The sequence below is a fragment of the Diospyros lotus genome, chromosome 8 (assembly GCF_014633365.1).
Source record: "Diospyros lotus cultivar Yz01 chromosome 8, ASM1463336v1, whole genome shotgun sequence".
In the NCBI taxonomy this organism is placed as follows: Eukaryota; Viridiplantae; Streptophyta; class Magnoliopsida; order Ericales; family Ebenaceae; genus Diospyros; species Diospyros lotus.
In genome coordinates, this window is record NC_068345.1 from 35,534,015 (window position 1) to 35,553,133 (window position 19,119).

General features: G+C 37.5%; 2 protein-coding genes across 3 annotated transcripts; both read right to left on the reverse strand.

Annotated features, from left to right (window-relative positions):
- Positions 1-1,137: 1,137 nt before the first annotated feature.
- LOC127807840 (glucan endo-1,3-beta-D-glucosidase-like) lies at positions 1,138-2,823 on the reverse strand. Its single transcript, XM_052345984.1, has 4 exons — positions 2,447-2,823; positions 2,204-2,244; positions 1,847-2,081; positions 1,138-1,496 (listed from the first exon to the last, which is right to left on the reverse strand). Exons 1-4 carry the CDS (start codon positions 2,502-2,504, stop codon positions 1,462-1,464), a joined length of 369 nt encoding a protein of 122 aa, XP_052201944.1. The 5' UTR covers positions 2,505-2,823; the 3' UTR covers positions 1,138-1,461.
- Positions 2,824-3,959: 1,136 nt separating this feature from the next.
- On the reverse strand, positions 3,960-16,100 carry LOC127807838 (uncharacterized). 2 transcript variants are annotated; one of them, XM_052345982.1, is made up of 10 exons: positions 15,495-16,100; positions 15,008-15,227; positions 9,333-9,722; positions 9,096-9,233; positions 8,914-9,017; positions 8,603-8,824; positions 7,400-7,894; positions 5,029-5,393; positions 4,362-4,455; positions 3,960-4,268 (listed from the first exon to the last, which is right to left on the reverse strand). In XM_052345982.1, the coding sequence occupies exons 2-10, from the start codon at positions 15,182-15,184 to the stop codon at positions 4,136-4,138; spliced, it is 2,118 nt and encodes a 705-aa protein (XP_052201942.1). In that variant the 5' UTR covers positions 15,185-15,227; positions 15,495-16,100; the 3' UTR covers positions 3,960-4,135. The 2 variants fall into 2 exon arrangements, with proteins under 2 accessions (XP_052201942.1, XP_052201941.1); XM_052345981.1 differs by having other exon boundaries at positions 4,966-5,393; positions 15,495-16,099.
- Between the last annotated feature and the right edge of the window lie 3,019 nt (positions 16,101-19,119).

A 19,119-nucleotide genomic window follows, 5' to 3' on the forward strand; every position in this document is an offset into this window, starting at 1 on the left:
AGTCAGTACTTTGTGGCCTGAGGCCCAGCCTGACCCACCAAAAATGGGGGTGGCCCACCAAAATGGCCCTCCCATCCCACCTTGACAGCCATGTCGAGCCCCCATTTCTCATTACCTAGCTTGACCTGATCTGGCCTGCCTTTTTCATGGGCTAAATTCGACTCGACCCACAAAATATGTGAGCCAAGAAAGAGAGAGGTCGGGCCCATTCACCATTTCTACCTCCCCATTCAGGCTATGGTCATAGCCTCGTTTGGAAAAGAATCAATCCTATCAACTACCAGACATATTACAAAATTAAAAATCATTTTTTTTATGTAATTTTAATATCTAATTATAGTACTAATATAAATATAAAATAAAATAAACACATAGTTTGTAAATATATGCATGTCTGAGTCTGTCTGTCACCTTCAATTGTATCTAATCAGTCTATATTTGTTCGGTTAAAACAAAATTTAGTTCTATATTTGCTTGTAATAGATTCAATTTATTGAATATTTATCGCCTGTTTGGATATAAAATTCAGGTGTTAAATTTTAATTTTGGAGTCTTAAGTTGATGTATAATAAATCACAACCCAATAACAAAAACCCATACAAAAAATTAGGCATAAAAAAACAAGGGTCAAAACCAAAACAGAAATCATAAAAGAGCTCGAAATATCCTCTCACTCAAGCTATCATTCCCATTAAGAAATAATCAAAAGATCTAGAGATCTCCCTTGGAAATATTTTCATGACAAATTTACAACCTTATCACTTCCAAAATCTTTCAGTGAATCACATAAAGGATAAAGCTCATTTATAGTGTTCAAATTCTAAATGAGCATCTTTCAGATGCTCATTCAAGAGTTTTGCTATTTTTTTTTATATTTTACAAAAATTTAATTTAAGCATCTGAATACTTGTGCGAAAAATATCTTGCGTCATCTAATTATTTTTTTATTTTAAAGAGTCTTAACAACTTAGAGACGAATCACATGACAAAAATTCTATTGGTGTGAATGAGCGATAACATAAATAACTTTTGTATTTGAAATAAATAAAAAAAAAAGTTTTAGGAATTAAAATTCTATTTACTCAAACTTTAAAATATGAATTTTTGAGCAAAAGGATTAAAATTCTTTAAGTCACACTTGTTTATTTATTTCAGTCTCACAAATAATTTGATATTATACACATTGTGGGGTTAACATCTAAAAATTAAATATATAGGGGGGTAGATATATAATATAATAGAGGTAATATTCTAATATACCTCTCATGTAAATTATATCATGTTGAACAACATCCCAGTCTTCTTTTCTTTAGAGTTTGGTTGATTTTGCCACACACTGACACATATGCACACACCTAACAGAAGAAAAACAAAGCAACAACTTGATTGTTATGATTAATATTATCATTTGCCTTAAATTTTCATAGAGCCAAGGAATTTCTCTGAACTTGTTCCAATAGTCTAGCGCTTGAATGGGAACTTGCAGTTGCCATAGCCTGCAAAATCACAAGGCATAAGAGTTTAATTGCCACAAAATTAAGGAAACAAATCAATGTGGTGTCAATTGAAGATGGCAATTGGCTACCTTAAACTCACTGCTAAATCAAATTATAAAAATTGTCCAATCCCAGTTCTTTCCCCTCACATGGGTTTGTTGCTTACATCTCAAAGTGTTAATGGATTCCAACCCATTGTAGATAGGAAATTTGCCTGCCCTTTTGTTTTTATCTCCCTACCCGTGTTTTTGGGAAAATTTTTGTCCATACTCGCAGCTAATAAGGCGGATTTAGTGGGCAGCCATTGCCATTCACGCTTGCAGTCCACAGAGAAAAGTAAAGTTGCTTACTGGGGTCGGTGACGGTTACAACGCCGGAGCTATTGAAGTCACAGTTCCAGAAGTGTCTTCCGGCGTCCTGATAGTAAAGGTTCATGGCAACGGAAGCATGGTTCAGCAGAGACGGAGGCCAGAAACATGGCCCTCCATCTCTGATCATGCTGCAGTTCACGATGGCGCAAGCATAGTTTATGTTTCCCATGAGTTTCTCACTTGGAGTCGACGGCTTTGCCAGGCACCAAGCCCCCTGAATTAATAATGTAGATGTCTTATGTAGAGTAATACGATTGAACGATTGTTTATTGGGAAGGAAAACACAAACCAAATCAACACAAAATTGCAAAAAGCAAGGAAAGGATTGAAATTCACCTGTCCAGGGGCCTGCCCATAAGCAAGCTTGAGAATTCCGCCTAAAAGACAAACACTCATGGGAAGTTAATGAATCGATATTCAACCCAATTGGGGAAAATTTGTGCGTAAAACTGGAAATACAAAGACAGCCCAATTTGGGTGAAGTGGAAAAGACGAATGGAGAAGATAGGATTCATTTAAAACAAGAGAAAGATTTGCACAGTACAGTAAAGGATGAAATAACAAGACACAGTTCATTACCTGAGTTGTTGAAGAGTAAGAGGGTGAAGAGGAAGAGGAGAAGCGTAGAGTTAGCCATGGATATGAGTTGTGACTGTGAGGTAGACAACAGAGAAAGAGAATGGTTTTGGAGAAACAATGGATTGCTCTTGGCTCTTGGGTTCTATTTATAGGGTGAGAGAGAACCCTAATGCAGACAAAAAAGTGAAAAACCCAAGTCATAATTAATACATAAATAAAAGAAAGTAAAAAATTAGAAAGGAAATTGTCTATAAAGCTCAGAAACTAGTAATGTAATTTACCTTTTCTTTTTTTTGTGTGTTCTTGTAAAAAATATACATGTAAGATGCACATCAATTTGTTTTATTATCAACAAGTGTCGTTACAACTCTTACAAGTTCTCTTCTCTTCATTTAAAGTCTCTGTAGTTCTCTTCTCTTCATTTAAAGTCTCTGTGTCACTCAACTCTCTTTATTCAAATGTCATTGTTGATCAAGTTGGAACCAAAAGCGGTGTGTGCGTGCGTGCGTGTGTGTGAGAGAGAGAGAGAGAGAGAGATATTTTACTTACTTTTACTTCTGAGAAAGATGGCTTTTTCCCTTGCTGTATTAAGTAATGTTGATTTGCTTTTGACAACTGTTTTGTTTCTGGGTAGTAATATTGAGTAGTTACTATGGATTTTGTACCTTCCTGAGACAAATTTATTTGGTCGTAGATGATGGTTTCATCAACTTTTTGTTTGTGCCCAACAATTCACTTTCTAGGGAGAGATGGTTCAACACACAACATGTTGGATAACATCCATCCATGCACATTGGAATCTAAGGAGGGCCTGCAAGATAAAATGAGGGGGTGTGCACAGTTGAAATGGATTGGACAATGTGCGCCAACAGTTATGAGGTCCGTCTCCCATATGCCCTGTTTGGATATCGATCTCCAAACAGAGGGAAGGTCATATGTAATAGAGGCAGGCGGGGTCATACACATAACCTCCTATTCCGTGGTTCCTCTTATGTTGTGGAAGCCAGTTACGCTTGCATATCCAAGGCTGAAGGCTGAGATTCAGAGAGCACCCGAGGGACTTACATTGGAAGAAGCAATTGAGATGCGCAAGAAGGGTCGGGTATTAACGCCAATAGAGCGTTTTTGTAAGTAAATCACATTCTGTCAACTGCAATTTTTGCGGTAGGCAAGAAGCTATCTACAAAATTGGTTTAAGCGTGCGTCCAAGAGAGAAGAACACTCACTCTTGGCAAGAGCGTTTTTCTTCTGTTGCCTGCCATGCAAGCAGCCCGTTACGCTTTACAATCCAATTGAAAGAGAAAATATTTTATATTGTGCTGAATCTTATATCTTCTTTTTCGCCTGCTAGACCCACTAAATGGAAGAAAACAATTTTCTTGAAAATGAATTTTCTTTTCCTTTAAGACAGATAAATCCTATTTTGCCATCCCTTTCCTTTCTCACTACCAAAAAAAAAAAAAAAGAAAGAAAGAAAGAGAGAAAAAGATATCACGTCCCAAAGCCCCAGACAAAGTGTAAATAAGCAATTTAATAGGTCTCATGCAATGGCCCTGGAAATACCACCACCACCAACAAAAACAAACTAAATCAAAAAACAAAACAACGAAACTCAGTACACAAATAAAAAAATAGGAGGGGGAAGCATAGATGAGGGAGAACACCAAAAAACACTAATCTAAACTGGAGCTAAGTGTTGTTTGATTCTTTAACTGCATTGCAAGAAAGAATCGCATCGCGGCAAAGGCGCCAATACTCTTTATATGGGATTGAAATCCACGGCATTGTTGGAGGAAAGCCAGCCCCCAGTGTAGATGGAATACTGTATAAAGCCAAAATGAGGAGTTTAAATGTGTGTGTGTGTCTGAGAGAGAGAAGAAACTCAGATTCATTTTAATCAGAAAAGAAAACTCACCTTTTCCCCGTGAGAACTCTATGTGCTGATGATGCGACAAATGACCCAGAAATAACAGCAAACACATTTCTGTAGTGCGGCCACACAACTTGTCCTGTAATATAACAAACGCATTTCTCTAGGTGAGGTGGGCTACATGGATAATTTATAACTTTCCAAGTAAAATCAAAATCTCAGTCAATAAGCATCATGCTTAATTGTTCACCCGTTTAAGTACCGGTACCCAAGTACTTGGATAGATACATTGGTGTCCTAAGATTGATTTAAGGTGGTCAGACACCTAGTAGCCACACACCTATCTCAGATGTTATGCACAAGTCCATGTAAACTAGCACATATCTGCTGATATATGGACAAATATCCATGATGATCACCCTAGAGCCAAAATGAGGTACACAGTATCAATAGCAACACAGCATTCAACCCATCTATTCAAGACATGGCAAGTTGAAGAACACGTATATGGTTCTAGAAAGCAACTCTGATTATAAGAGAATATTAGTCATCAAGTACCAAACAAGACCATGAACCTCTGCAGTAAAACTATTACTTTCAGTGGCCAAACAAAATTTCATAATCACAATAAAATAGCTTAAGGTCACACCTATATTTAAGAAGTTGCTGCGAAGATGTGAAACCAGAACACTGGACTGGCTTCCACTTGTACCTGTTCTTCGCCATGTCTCACACACTGTACAAGTATCACTTGAGCATCCTATGTTCACAGGATCACCACCATTGCTACGACAAGATATAATTTCAAACCATATGCCAGAGGGAAATCTTCTTGGTTTCACCAACCAAAGCAAAATCTTCATGTAAGGTGTAGCATGAATGATGGATATAATGACTTCAACTGCTATGCAGATAAAGTTGATGCTAATCTTCATAATAGTGAAGAAAATATAGAAAACAGAAGTGGTTGGTAGTAAAAGTAAGAGTGGCATAAACAGAAGAGAACCAACTATGTGTTGCTCCACAGAGTAGTCATAGCTATCATATCTCTGACGGAGAGGGTTCCATTTTCTACCCCTGCCAGAAATCAGCAGCCATGTTATTGCAGTTTCAAACATTGAAATCACCACAAAGTTATAATACTCTAGCAAGGATTAAAAGGACATCTCCAATATACAAGGCTCCCCACTTTGCTAGGGTAAGGGGAGGGTTGTTCTTGTACAGAGTCTTACCTTTACTTTGCAATAAGATTGTTTCCACCACTAGAACCTGTGACCTTTAAATCACAAAGGATCAACCTTAGTATTGCTACCTAGGCTTGCCCTCACACTAGGAAGGATCAGAGTTAAATATTTTCCAAGGAAGATTCAGTTCATACTAACGAAGTCCAGAAAGATTGTGACTTACTGCATTTAACAATGGAAACTGACATTGAAATCACCACAAAGTCACAATGCCTTTTACATAAATTACTCAAAGCAATATTGGACCATAACAAGGATCACAATTTAAATATTTTCCAAGTAAAGATTTGATTCTTACAAATTCTAAAGAGATTCAACTTTATTAGTAAAAAAACATTCCAGTGAGATTTAGAATGTTAAATAGGGCATTTCCCTGTCTGCCCTAGCAACCTTTTTCTTCTGTAAGAAACTTCTAGAAATCAAAGATTCGGGAAAATAGTTACTTCATGAAATTATGTAAGCAAAAGGACTACAGGGAAGAATCAAGTAGGAGTCTTACAGCAGACAATTGGGTGCCTCCAAGTAGAGTTGGACATTTAACTTTTTCCACATTGTGGTGCAAGTTTAAGTTACCGTAATTAGCCTATCCCCAAAAAATTAGGTAAGGTTGCTTACATACCATCTCTCCCATACCCTGCGTTATGACCACGGCAGCCCCATACACTAGAGGCACTGACTACAAACTTTCACTGCTCCATTGCCCAGCTAATTTTCACTTGAGGCCCTTTCATTTCAAAAACGTATGGTTTCAAAGTGAAATTATAAATTTTTCCATTCAAGACAATGACAAGACAGTTAAATTTTTCATCTAAAATCATTTTCTAACTAAACAAAGAACATCAATGTGATGATTATAAATTCTAGACCTTTTGCTCCTTATTTTTATTTTTCTTTCATTTTAACACTTTATTTCACTCAGGGAAAAAGTATCTCCTGAGATGATTTTATTTGAAGTTTTTTCCTAAAATAGTTTTCCTACTATATTAAATGCCATTCTAAACTTTTCCATTTTCTTTTCTTTGATTTTCTCCAATTTGGATGCTTTCACTTAGTGAAAATAGCTCTGTATCAGAAACATTAAGGGTCCGTTCAGTTGTAGAAAACATTTTTTTTATTTTTCAACTCCAATTTTATGATTAAACATGCTCTTAACATTTTACGATTCTAAAGGCAATGGCATTCATTTCTAGAAAATTTAGAAAACATCTTTTTGATGTTATCCAATTCATAGCATAAAGTTGAAAAAGTAGAAAATTGAGCTTTCAGTTTTCTAATTGGAGATTCAATCATTCAACAGAAAATTGGAATTAGAAAATTATTCTATGAAGCAGGGAGCCTTGTGGAAACAGCTTTTTCCCAAACAAGGTAAGATGGCATAAAAAAGCAACCCTCCACTGACCCTTTTAAAGCAGGAAGCCTTGTGGACTAGGGATGCCCTTTAAGTAACCATCGCAAATGTATGGTGCTAATGTACTGAATTGAGAGAAGGGAGGGAGGGGGGGGGGGGGGGGGAGTTTACACACAATTCTAATGTTATTGACAACATTCAATAAAAGCCAATGTTCTGCCCCTCCTCGAGTCTACCATCAACCTACTTTTCTTTTCTTTTTATCTTTTTGTCATATCCAAGAATCAAATGTAGCTTCTTCCAGTTGTGTCTACTAGATGCCAATTAGAGAGACAAGTTTCTCTTCCACAGAAGCATGACAAAATTTAGGAACTTGTCTAATATCTCCACCAATTTACTAGAACAGAATTACATTTCAAAAAGGTAAAAAACTAGAAATAATTGGCAAACAATCATTACAAGACAACCAACAATTCATATAATAGTAATACCTGAAAAGGCGCCATAAAGCAGATATTGCCTGTATCTGTTGAGAATATAAGTGTGATATTAACCAATGAAGAGTTGAAATATGTAATGTTCCTAGCAAGATTGTGTCAATGACCAGAGCAGCAGGTGTGGTCAAACCAAAAAGAACGGCTGTTAGAGCAAGTCCTCTAACAAAATAAATGAAGAGGCGACCAACAAAGAACCAAAGAGTTGACCAAATTTGGATTGCATTCAGAGATATCATGCCAAGAACTCCTGCAAGTTCAGTGTTCAACTTGAAACCCGCAGGTACTCCCATTAACCACACACAACCAGTACGCAACAAATAGTTTGTAAAGCCATCAGCAAAGCTTGAAACCCATAGACAGGTGGATTCTGCATGAAAGAATAATGCTATACCAAGAAAGTAGCCCAAAAGAACATCAATGGCCATATTTGACCACATGGAATGCTTAAGTAAAGCAGCGTTCTCCGCATATTCAACACATGATTGAGACCTTACAAATCAAGGAATTTGAAAATAATGAGAAAAGTAATCAAGGAATTCTATTCTTCACACAGATCATAAAATAAAGTATTCTTCATGATGGATAACTGAAGGAAAAACTGCTTGGAGTTGTATTGGAACCTAAAAGGGCCACTAAGTAGCTCAAAAAAGTTCACTTCAAGGCTTGGCTACAGTAACAATTTTGCTAGCATGCACACAATGGTCAACCTTGTGAAACAAACTAGATCTGATCATTCTTCCATTTAAGTTATATCCTACTAATGCAGTAAAAGATTTTGGAAACCATCAACTGATCATAGCAATATGTAAGCAGAGTATAATCTTAAACCAATTGTCAAGACCTGAAAACCAACAAAGAGGTTGGCCTGATTGGTATTGAGCTCCTATTAATCATAATTTAACAACAAAACAGGCAGACAAAGTACAGCCATATCAATTTTGCTCATGCATGTGTCAGCAATACCATGACACCAACACAATACAAAAAACAGACTCCAATTACCAAGTTACACTATTATAAGAAATGACTGTTGACAACATGTTGAATCTCCAAGACTAACAAAATTTTAACATCTATTAGATCTTTTAAATTACAACACGAATTCAAATACCAGATAATCACATCTAACATGATACTATACAACAGTATACCAATTTAATCAATCAAGTAAACATCGGTAAAAGGCCTTTATAGTACCTGAGACCATTATCTTTTAAGAGAATCGGCCAATATAATATTTGACAACTGCGTAAATGGGCATTTCTCCATGTTTTGCAGAATAGCTTTTTCAATGTGAAATACATCCATGATTGTGACCCTGAACTCAGAAAGCCATGGAGAAACTGAAAAATAATATAGAATAAAGTTGATAATGAAGCAATAGATGCGGCCAACAGTTGCCATGCCACTGTAATAAACCTGAAAAGCCAGTATATAGGCCCATTTAGAATTGTAAATCTAAAGAAACCACCGAGAACAGGTAGAAACCATGGTCTAGAAGAGATTACATGAAAACAGCAGGGAACCAAGTATCAGATCCTTCATGACCCACATTTCTTTCAAAAAATAATGTGGCAGAATTAGCACTGTTGATTGCCAAGACCACAGTATCCTGAAATAAAATAATTCAATCAGCAAATAGACAGTTGGACTGAAGTCGAAATATCTAAAATCTGACAGATAAGAGTACCAAGTCAAGGAGCTGCTCCTTCTGATAAAGTTTGTCAAGCCAATTAGGTTTCTCAGGAGGTGTTTCCACCTTCCCAGAACTCCAAAACCCCATCGAAAAATGATGGCTTCCAAGCACGGGAGTTTCATACAGTATTACCTGAATATGTTTGAAAAAGAGAGTTAAGACATCACAAGAAGAATAAGATAAAATTTGACTTCGCCCATGAAGTTGTGAAGGTAACCATGACTTACATACGTGGAGATCAAAGTTGGACACTGTTAGCCTATTCCAATGTATGTGATGCAATTTAGGGATCCACTTGATTCTTCTACCAAGATATCCACGAGAACCAACTAGCTGAATCCAACTGCTTTTTTCTGTGCAAACTAACCCATAATGCTCTAGAGGTGCATCAAGCTTGCAGCATCTGCAGTTCCATTGTCCATTCTTTTCAATTGACATACATTGACTGCTTTCTATACATACATTACCAGGAGTGAAGTTAATTTGATTATCTTCTCCCACTCCTGATGTCAGCAAGTGCCCATTGCAGTTTAGAGCGCCTACACAATGACCAAGCAAAGAGAAAAAGCATTTCTCTTGCAGAGAGACAGGCATCTTTCTATTTGTCTCGTACAGGATTTCCTGAACAAAAAATGATTTACTCACCAACATAAAAAATTCTAAAAAGTATGTAGTGCTTTAGTAATCATCAAAATTTGTAATGTTACACAAAGCTAACACGTCCAACAACAGTGAAGAAATTCCATTGGAGATATGTCTCTGCCTAGACTGGATGTAAGTGAAGGACACTCACATCAAAGTTGAAAGATGTGAGCAAGGTATTCTGGAAAGTAATTACAGGAACCAAGAACCTCTGAGACTACTCAATGTTGCATGGGAGAGAACAAAGATCGCTGTACAAGAGAGAGAGAGGAGAATCATTGTTGTTTTGGTCTTTTACAATGGCGTATTGGATATCCTTAACAATGAGGGGAGAAAATCATAAAACTCCTTTTATAGGCTGCCAAATCTTGATAGATAAACCAAGTTAGCCTGTGGTGAAAGCAACCCTAGGATAGTGGCAATGTTTGTCTGGCTGATAAATTTGATGTATGGTCGACCTGCACAGTTATAAATTAACTTGCTAACCATAGAGCCTCCCTCTTCTAAACTGGGTTAGGTGGAGTGAATCATGTGCTTCTGCCTAGTTCGCTAGGGATTCTTGGAAAAACGTCTATTGTCTTCTGATTCCTCCCTATCTCTCATTGGTTGGGTGAAGTTGAGCCATAATCTTGGCTGAGGTAGGAGAGAAGGGGCACAATCAAAGTGGCAAAAAGTAAGGTTGATTCTCACATTCATCCCATAAGTCTTTGAGGGTCATAAACTTAAGCTCCTGGTCCTACACATAAACAAAGGTGAATAAGGCCTAAGAGATAAAAGATGATATTTCGAAAAGGAGGAGGTAAGGCAAATGGAGCCTGAAGACCAAGAGTTGGTTGTGGAGGTCATCTTCATGGTCACCTTGGATAAGGCATGCTCCTATTACTTCAACCAAGCTAGTTCCTTTCAAGAAGAGGCCAGATAATGGAGTCCAAGAGTCTTGCAAGCCACCTCCTCATGGCATTTCCTTAAGCCAATGGTTTGATAGGATACTAATAATCGAAAGGAACTACAAGCTGGAAATTAACAAAATGAAAAGAAAACTCGGCATTCGAGAGGCCCTTAACTCTCCCAAGAACTCAATACCAAAATCTTCCCTCCCTACCAATAACTTCACCCTCTACATATATCCCTCTTCTCCTCAACCGCATTCTGTTATGCACGCTTGCTGGGTCGTTACACAACCCATCAATTTGCCCACTCTATCCCTAACGCACATGGCTGGCTGTTATGCCAGCCAGCCAATTTTACCACCCCACCCCTGCCTCTTAGACCTTCTTTGATAAGTCCAATGAACCGGGACCCCCCCCCCCCCCAACTTTCACCTTGTCCTCAAGGTGGAAAAATGGAAATTGCTACTGGATCAAAAGGTAAGGTGGTGTTCTCTTTGTGTTTGAGTTTTGAATTCATTTTGAGTTTTGTGTTTTGAGTGTCTGTTTTGAGATTTTTGAAAACGTGTTTTTTTTGTCATTCTGAAAAATTGTTTCTTAAAACAAAAAATTAGAAAACGCGTTTACTTTGAAATTTTGAGAAAATTTATTTTATAATATTTTATTTAATAAATTTAATTTAAAATTATAAATACTTATTAATAAATTATAATTTTAATTCAAAAAATTTAAAATATAATACAAAAGATAACTAATAATCTAACCATATATTATTGGGTCTAAATTTTTTCATTAATTTGTTACTGTAAAATTTTGCCAGTGTTGATATGAAAGCAAATGCAAATATATGAAGCACATATTTTAATAATAATAAGAATATTTAAAAAGCAGAAATTTTCAGTGTTGATTTTTGCCCTTGTCAAAATCCTCCATTTTTAGGCATCCCCCAGTCCTCTTCAAATGCAAAGAAACTCTCTTCTTCTCCTCCTCTCCGACTCTATCTCTATTTCTCTCTCTTTATATATATATATATATATATTGAAAATTCGTTATTGAGCCGAAAGGGTTGAAGAATTCAATGGAAAATCCAGAGTTCTTCGAAGGAGGTTACTACAACGCCGCCCAATTCAAGCCCTAAAGGCTCCACTCTGACACCAAGTCCGCCGGCTACCACTTCATCGTTGAAGACCTCATCGTATTCCCCAACGACGATGCTGTTGCCGCCGACTACGGCTTCAACTCCTCCACTGTCACTAGCACCGACACCTCCACTGTCACTGCCCTAGACAGCTGCAACTCCTCCTCCAGCAGCGAGCCTCACTTTGTCGCCGACGTTGGTTGCCGTGGCTTCGCCGACGCTCAATTCTCAGGCGACCTATGCGTCCTGGTAAACTAATAATCTAACCTAACCGTAGGCTTGAGAGAGAGAGAAGACAAGAGAGAGAGAGAGATGCAAGATTGGGGGGGGGGGGGGGCTGTTTTCCGTGTTTTGGGTTTTTGACTGTGTTTTCATTGAAAACACCCAAAACAACAAAAATGTTGTTTTGGGTTTTATTTACAAATTTTTTCATTGTTTTCGAAAATGTGTTTTTGAAAATAACAAAGAGAACACGTTTTCAGTGTTTTGAAAAACTGAAAACTCAAAACGGGTTGAAAACAGCAAAGAGAACAGGCCCTAAGGCTCCCAAGTAGCTTCCAATGGGGGTAGCCCATTCCATTGCATGAACACCTCTAACACATACGATGGGGGTAGAGACCGCTTGTACGCCAGCCCCCCAATCCTTTCTACCACCTCGTTGATGATCTCCACCTTGTCGTGAACAATCAGTTTCCCTTCTAGGCTGAGAATTTGGTCAACCTCAGCAACCCCAGCCATCAAATGACATCTCTTTTTAACTTTGGAGAAGAGATGGTCTCGTTCATAAACTATAGGTAGTGTATCCGAAGAGCCTATTGGCACCCTAAACATGCTCCACACCTTCAAGTTTCTTAGAGCAACATCAGCCCATCCTCCGTAGATAACTTTCATGCCCAAATTCCCATCAATATTTAAGATCTTTGGGTCTAATCCATTGGGCTCCACAACAGAATGCAAATTGAGCCCTAGACTTCTAGAAACATGCTGCCCTTCCACCATCATGATCTGCTTGGACGAGGCACCCACCCCCTCATGATGGTGAGAATACATGGGGGGCCCTCCATTATCAGCCAACCCATTGTAAAATTTATGAGAAACCTGGCTAAGAGTCAAACCAGCTTCCCAGACAACATGGACGGTTGATGGCGCCCCCTTCCTCGGCAAGATGCTCTCCTTGGCTGTCATCGGATCGGCCATCCGTGGCATTTTAAATGAACCGATCATCGGTTGCCCTTTTGCCTCTCCGGAAAACTCCCCAACACCATCGTCGTCAACGACCACTCTGCCTCATGACACCATGTTCTGCTCAACCGCCAATCCCCCTTCAATATGCAACTCGTCTGACTTCTCCATTGTGCCTTCCTGCGTGAATCCTAAGCGATTCCTCAGCAACCCTTTTAACTCTTCCCAGCTTCTCACTCTTGGTCTCCATTGCTTCCACTGGAACCATGAAAATGCAACACTCTCCAAACACAATGTTGCTGCATCTAACTTCTCCTCATCTGTCATCCCAGCCACTGCAAAGTAACGTTCGGCTCGGAATATCCAATCGTCAAGTTATTCGCCTTCAATGAGCAGCATCTCCAGCCTTCTTCCCTGCACTTCCGGTTGCCAATTCCCTCCAATTCCACCCTCGAACTCCCTGCCCATTTCAATTCCATGTGATCCCTCGAAATTCTGGGTAAATTCCAAAGGACTATCTCCCTTCTTCGCTTTGCTCTTCCTCTCCCGTTCTTGATCCTCCCCTCTTATGGCGTCGACTCCCTTTTGCATCCCCTCCATCTTCTCCTTGTTAGCCAGCCCATTCACCACTACTCCCAACTCTTCACGTTGCCTTAAGCTTCCCCCAACTCCTCACCCATTGCCTTCGCTGCTCCCACTGAAACCGCGACAGAGCCGCTCCTTCAAAGCATAAGGCCGTTGTCTCCAGCTTCTCCACATCGGACAGTTGGTTCATAATGAAGTAGCCCTCAACCCTAAAGACCCAGCCATCTGGATCATCTCCCTCGAAGGTGGGTATTTCCCGACATCTCCCATGGTACTCCTGCCTTCTGACACCATCAACCCAGTCACCCTCTTCGCCAATTCTCCCTCCAGCTACTGGCGTTCCCTCCCTTAACAAGGGTGAACCCGCAGGTTGGTCTTCCTCATCTCGCTTCCCCTTTCTTTCTCTCTCTTGCTGCTCCTGTCTCTCCTCATTCTTCCTCTCCTATTCCTGCTCTTCCCACCTCGTTCTCATCCAAGCGAACTGTTCCAGCAAGCTCGCTACCTTCTTCCCCATCGATTGAACCACACCCCTCATGGCATCAAGTTCCCGTTGCATGCCTTCCACTCTCCCTTCCAATTTTCCTACTCGATCCGCCAAGTTCACCATTAGGATCGATGACGCTCTGATACCAAATTGATAGGATACTGATAATCGAAAGAAACTACAAGCTGGAAATTAACAAAATGAAAAGAAAACTGGGCATTCGAGAGGCCCTTAACTATCCCAAGAACTCATTACCAAAATCTTCCCTCCCTACCAATAACTTCACCCTCTACATATATCCCTCTCTCCTCCTCAACCGCATTCTGTTACGCACGCTTACACACATGGCTGGCTGTTATGCCAGCCAGCCAATTTTACCACCCCACCCCTACCTCTTGGACCTTCTTTAATAAGTCCAATGAATCGGGACCTATCATGGTTCTAATGGCCTAGATTGCCACACAGCTAGTTAATGCACCAGTTAATGGAAAATTAGTGCCAAATGGCGGTAGTAATTCATGGACCATGCCTAGCCCCTACCACACCAAGACTGTCCTACTTTCCTACTTATTGTTGTACATGTTCTTAATTGGATGATTCAATGACACTTGTGACATTTCCCAACTTCTCATAAAAGTGTGTTTTCTTCTCAAATTTGAGCGTGCACTAATTAGATTATTGTGGGGTTGGGGCCCCTCCAAGCCCAGACTCTCATCCTTGAAAAACCAACATAGGTAACAAAAGATCCAATGGCTATAAGGAGTCCAACTCACAAAAATTTAGCAAAAATAATTTGGGATCAAATCAGGTCCTCCAACCCCTCAAATTCCTCCCCGTTTACAGCAACATAGCAATTAACTTCAATTTCACATTTCTTGTGTACAAGTTGAATAAGTGTGGTTTTACAATGATAAGCACGCAGGATTATTTACATCTTAAAATTGGCTAAATTTAAGATTCAACTCTGGTCCGCATAGTTTATACCAACCTGAACACTAGATTGGACCAAAGAAAGTGAAGCTTCATTGCATGTAAAGGCAACTATGACATCCAAAGAAGATGGGGAGGACGAAAAAAACCACCCAAACAGGAACAATGAGGATGCAGGTTCAACTGACGAGAGGTGGTTTGGCCACCAAAGCCTGCACTGTCTTCTCATTTCCATCTCATGATCTCAGCTCAACCTTGCACCAAAGCTTGTTAATATCCTACAACGAAGGATATCAACCATGTTAACAGTTTTTTACGTAGTTTTTAAAAAGAAAATGTGAACACCAGAACATTTATAGAGTAATAAAGGAAATAAATATATAATAGAAGAGGGAAAGTAAATATGTCACTGGGATATAAACTCAGCCTAGCATAACAAGATGGATTTTGAATCACAATATTGTCTGTATCATGCGCCAAGAACCCAACTGCAACAGAGAGAGAGAGAGAGAGAGAGAGAGAGAGAGAGAGAGAGAGAGACTCACCACCGCAAGACTCGACTCAATGTGGGTAAATTTTCAACATTTCCTTCTCCTTCATTTATCGTTATCGATTATACAGAATCAGCACAGACTCCGCCAAACAGTAACTAGACCTCATCCTTAGTTCGAACTAGGAACACCCTTTTTCCGCTGTTCTTCATCACCGAACACGGTGATCGAAAATCTGGTTTCGATCCACAATGAACCAGTGAAGGTTGCCCAACTACCCGCTTATGGTGAAAACCCAAACGAATGAAGCTTCGACTTCGCTCAAATAAACTTGATAAGCCCCTTTGCCCTTAGTGTCAAATCAACAATACCCTATATTGTTGAAGAGGAATCAACAAGGAACCCTAAACCCGATATAGCTGTTGAAAGCAGCAAAGAAACCTAAACCTTATTGCTATTGAACATAATTAAACCCGACCCGACATCAACCCAATTTAAGATTCGTAGCTTGAAATACAAGAGAACCCATGCTGAACGATCACCTGAGACCCGTTACCCAATTTTGACCCGTTTCAAATTAGAATGTAATTCGGCCTAATATCAGGCCGATCGCTGTTGCTGCTCCTATGATGAGTTGAGACAACGGAATAGATGCATTGCACTTTGGAGGACTGAGAACTGAACAGAGGAGCCCAATTGTAATCCAGTGTGCTCGATGTAAGGCGGGTTGCTGTACAACCATCACCCATACCATCCGATATCATTTATGTATCTACAAAACCTAAAACAATGGTGAGCGCTGATCAAATTTGCCCTTAATCACAAAGCGTAACCTCGTATTCTATGAATGACAATGAACATCCACACTGTCGGTAAACAGTGAAAATTGATCATCACACTGGCCCTTTTTCTTACCCTTTTTTTTCCTAAACATGATAGTTGTTAAACACAAAAGAGAGATGAGACAAAAACTCTCTTCGTCGTTAAAGAGGTGCGGTGGCGGAACATACGCAAGGAGACGTCATCCCAAAATATGAGACAAAAATTACAAATACATGCTTAATGTGCAATGACATATATATGAAGACAATATTTGTTAAATAGTGAAAATTGATCATCACACTATTCTCCTTCCTCACCCTTTTGATGCTTTTTTTCTTGATTATGCCAATCTTAAAACACAAAAGAGAGATGAGACAAAGACCCTTCTTATTACTAAAAGGGTAAGGTGACAGGACATCTGTAAAAAAAGTATCTTAAGAGATGAGATAAGGATTGCAAATGCATGCTTAATGTGCAATGACATATATATCAAAATAGTATTTGTTAATTAAGATATAAAATAAAAAAATAAAATTTTAAAAATATTTTAAATTTTTATTTTTTAACATATTTATTAAATTTATTTCACAATTATAAAGAGTTGATAGGTGCTCCTTTCATGAAAACTAGAATGCAATTAGGGGTGTGCAAAAAAAATCGTCAAACTGCGGAAACCGCCCGCACCAAACCACACCGCACCAAACAGTGCGATTTTTTGGGGGTGCGGTTTGGCACGGTTTGAGAAATTCTCAAACCGTGCGGTTTGCGGTTTGTGGTTTTTTTGGTTTGGTTAAAACCAAATCGGCCAAGTAGTATATTAATAAAAAAATTAAAAATATCTAATAATTTAAAAATTAAAAAAATAAATTAAAAATATATACTTTCTTGACCATGAATTATATTGTGAATTTTTGTGTTATTTTTATATTATGAGCTTGTGGTTATGTTGTAGATTTAAAACTTTTAAATTTGTATTTTTTATTAGATAGTAACTTATTTTAGTTTTAAACTCCAAGATACTATAAAAATTTTAAAATTATGATTTTATGCATTAATTTTTATGTTTTAATTAAAAATTTATAAGTTAGTAAAGGAAACACCAAATGAAACAATAAAGAAGCATCAAACTGCGGAAATCGCACCGCAAATGTGGTGCGGTCTGGTGCGGTTTGTGCATACTAAACCAGACCGCGTGGTCTGGTTTAATGCCAAACCGCACATGCAGTTTGGCTTATTAAATCCTTCCTAAATTGTCCAAATCGCACCGTGCACACCCCTAAATGCAATATCAAACTAAGATTTTCAATTTTCTTGCCAACAACACACACATATATATATATATATATTCAAAGGATGAAAGAAAAAAAAGTTGATTAATTAATCAATCAATTACCTGTTCTTCTGGGCTTCCTATCATCATCGAACTGTTCAACATTTGCAGCATTTTTGGGATATTAGTTATAACAATTGCATCATTTTCTCATATGTTCATCTTCTTCTTTTTCCTTGGATTCACTGTCCGGCAATCCTGCTCACCGATCTTTCTTGCCACAAAACTATTCAGCCATCATTGGTCTTCCTTTCCCTTTCACTTCATTGTCTGACGACCCCCTTAGTTTTACCGTCTGACCACCCATCTTCTAGATCTCCTCCTTCACTAGTAGATACTTTAAATCGATTTTTTAAATTCTTTTACTTAATTTTATATTTTATTATCTAATATAAAAATATTTTTTAATTATTTAAGTAGAATTATTGTAATTACACTAATAATTATTTTTATTTTATAATAATAAATTTATTGTTGATGTTAAGGTACAATTTTTGAATAAATTTGACAATATGAATATTTTTGTAAAAAAATTCTTATTTCAGTACTTATTACATGCATTTAACAAACATATAAAAAAAATATAATTTTCAATAAATTTCAAAAATTTTATCAAACAGTTTAATAAAAATCTTGAAAAACTTCTCATGTTTATTTTTACCATTCTATATTTTGATTCGAAAAAATTTCAATCTTATCCTAGTACTTTCTTATCTTGCTCATTTTAACAAATACTGCATTAGATAACATAAATATAAAAAATCACAAATTTGTTGATTGGTATATTCACACTATCTGAGTCACCAAATTTAAGAATAGTTCTAAGCATGGAGACTATCGAGACTTAATCTTATTGACAAAGTCTTGGATAAAATTATAAGCATTGAAATTAAAAAAAAAATCAATCTGGCAAAATAAAATAATAAGATAACAAAATAAATCTTAATCTATATAAAACCTGGAAGAATGACAAAAAAAAAAAAAAAAAAACACAAAGTTAAAACAAACATAATATCATACTTAATCAAACTAGAGCAATAATTCAAATTGAATTGATATAAAGTACATAATATTTATTAAGATATAACTCTTAGTAAATCGTAAAATATAGTTGAATGACATTGAAAGTGATACCAGTAAAAACGCGTGAATTTTTTCACGATGATTCAATCTTAACAAATATACCATATATCTTTAAGCCACATCGTAAAAATATCATACATATTTTACTCTAATATATAATATATAGTTGCATTTTACTTAAAACTTAAAACAACAACAACAACATAATAACAATAATAATAATAATAAGACAAATGACCTAACACTTCAAAAAAATTATTCTTTTCCTTTAATAAAAATACACCCAGATCTCTTCAAATTTTATAAATAAAAATACATGCTCAAAAACAAGTTTACAGAAGTCCAAAGTGATGAGATAGAAGTTAACTTTATTATCTCAGGGAAAAACAAGTGAAAGACAAAGATAGGCAGGCAGCCAGCCAGCTATTCATGTGGGTGGGGAAG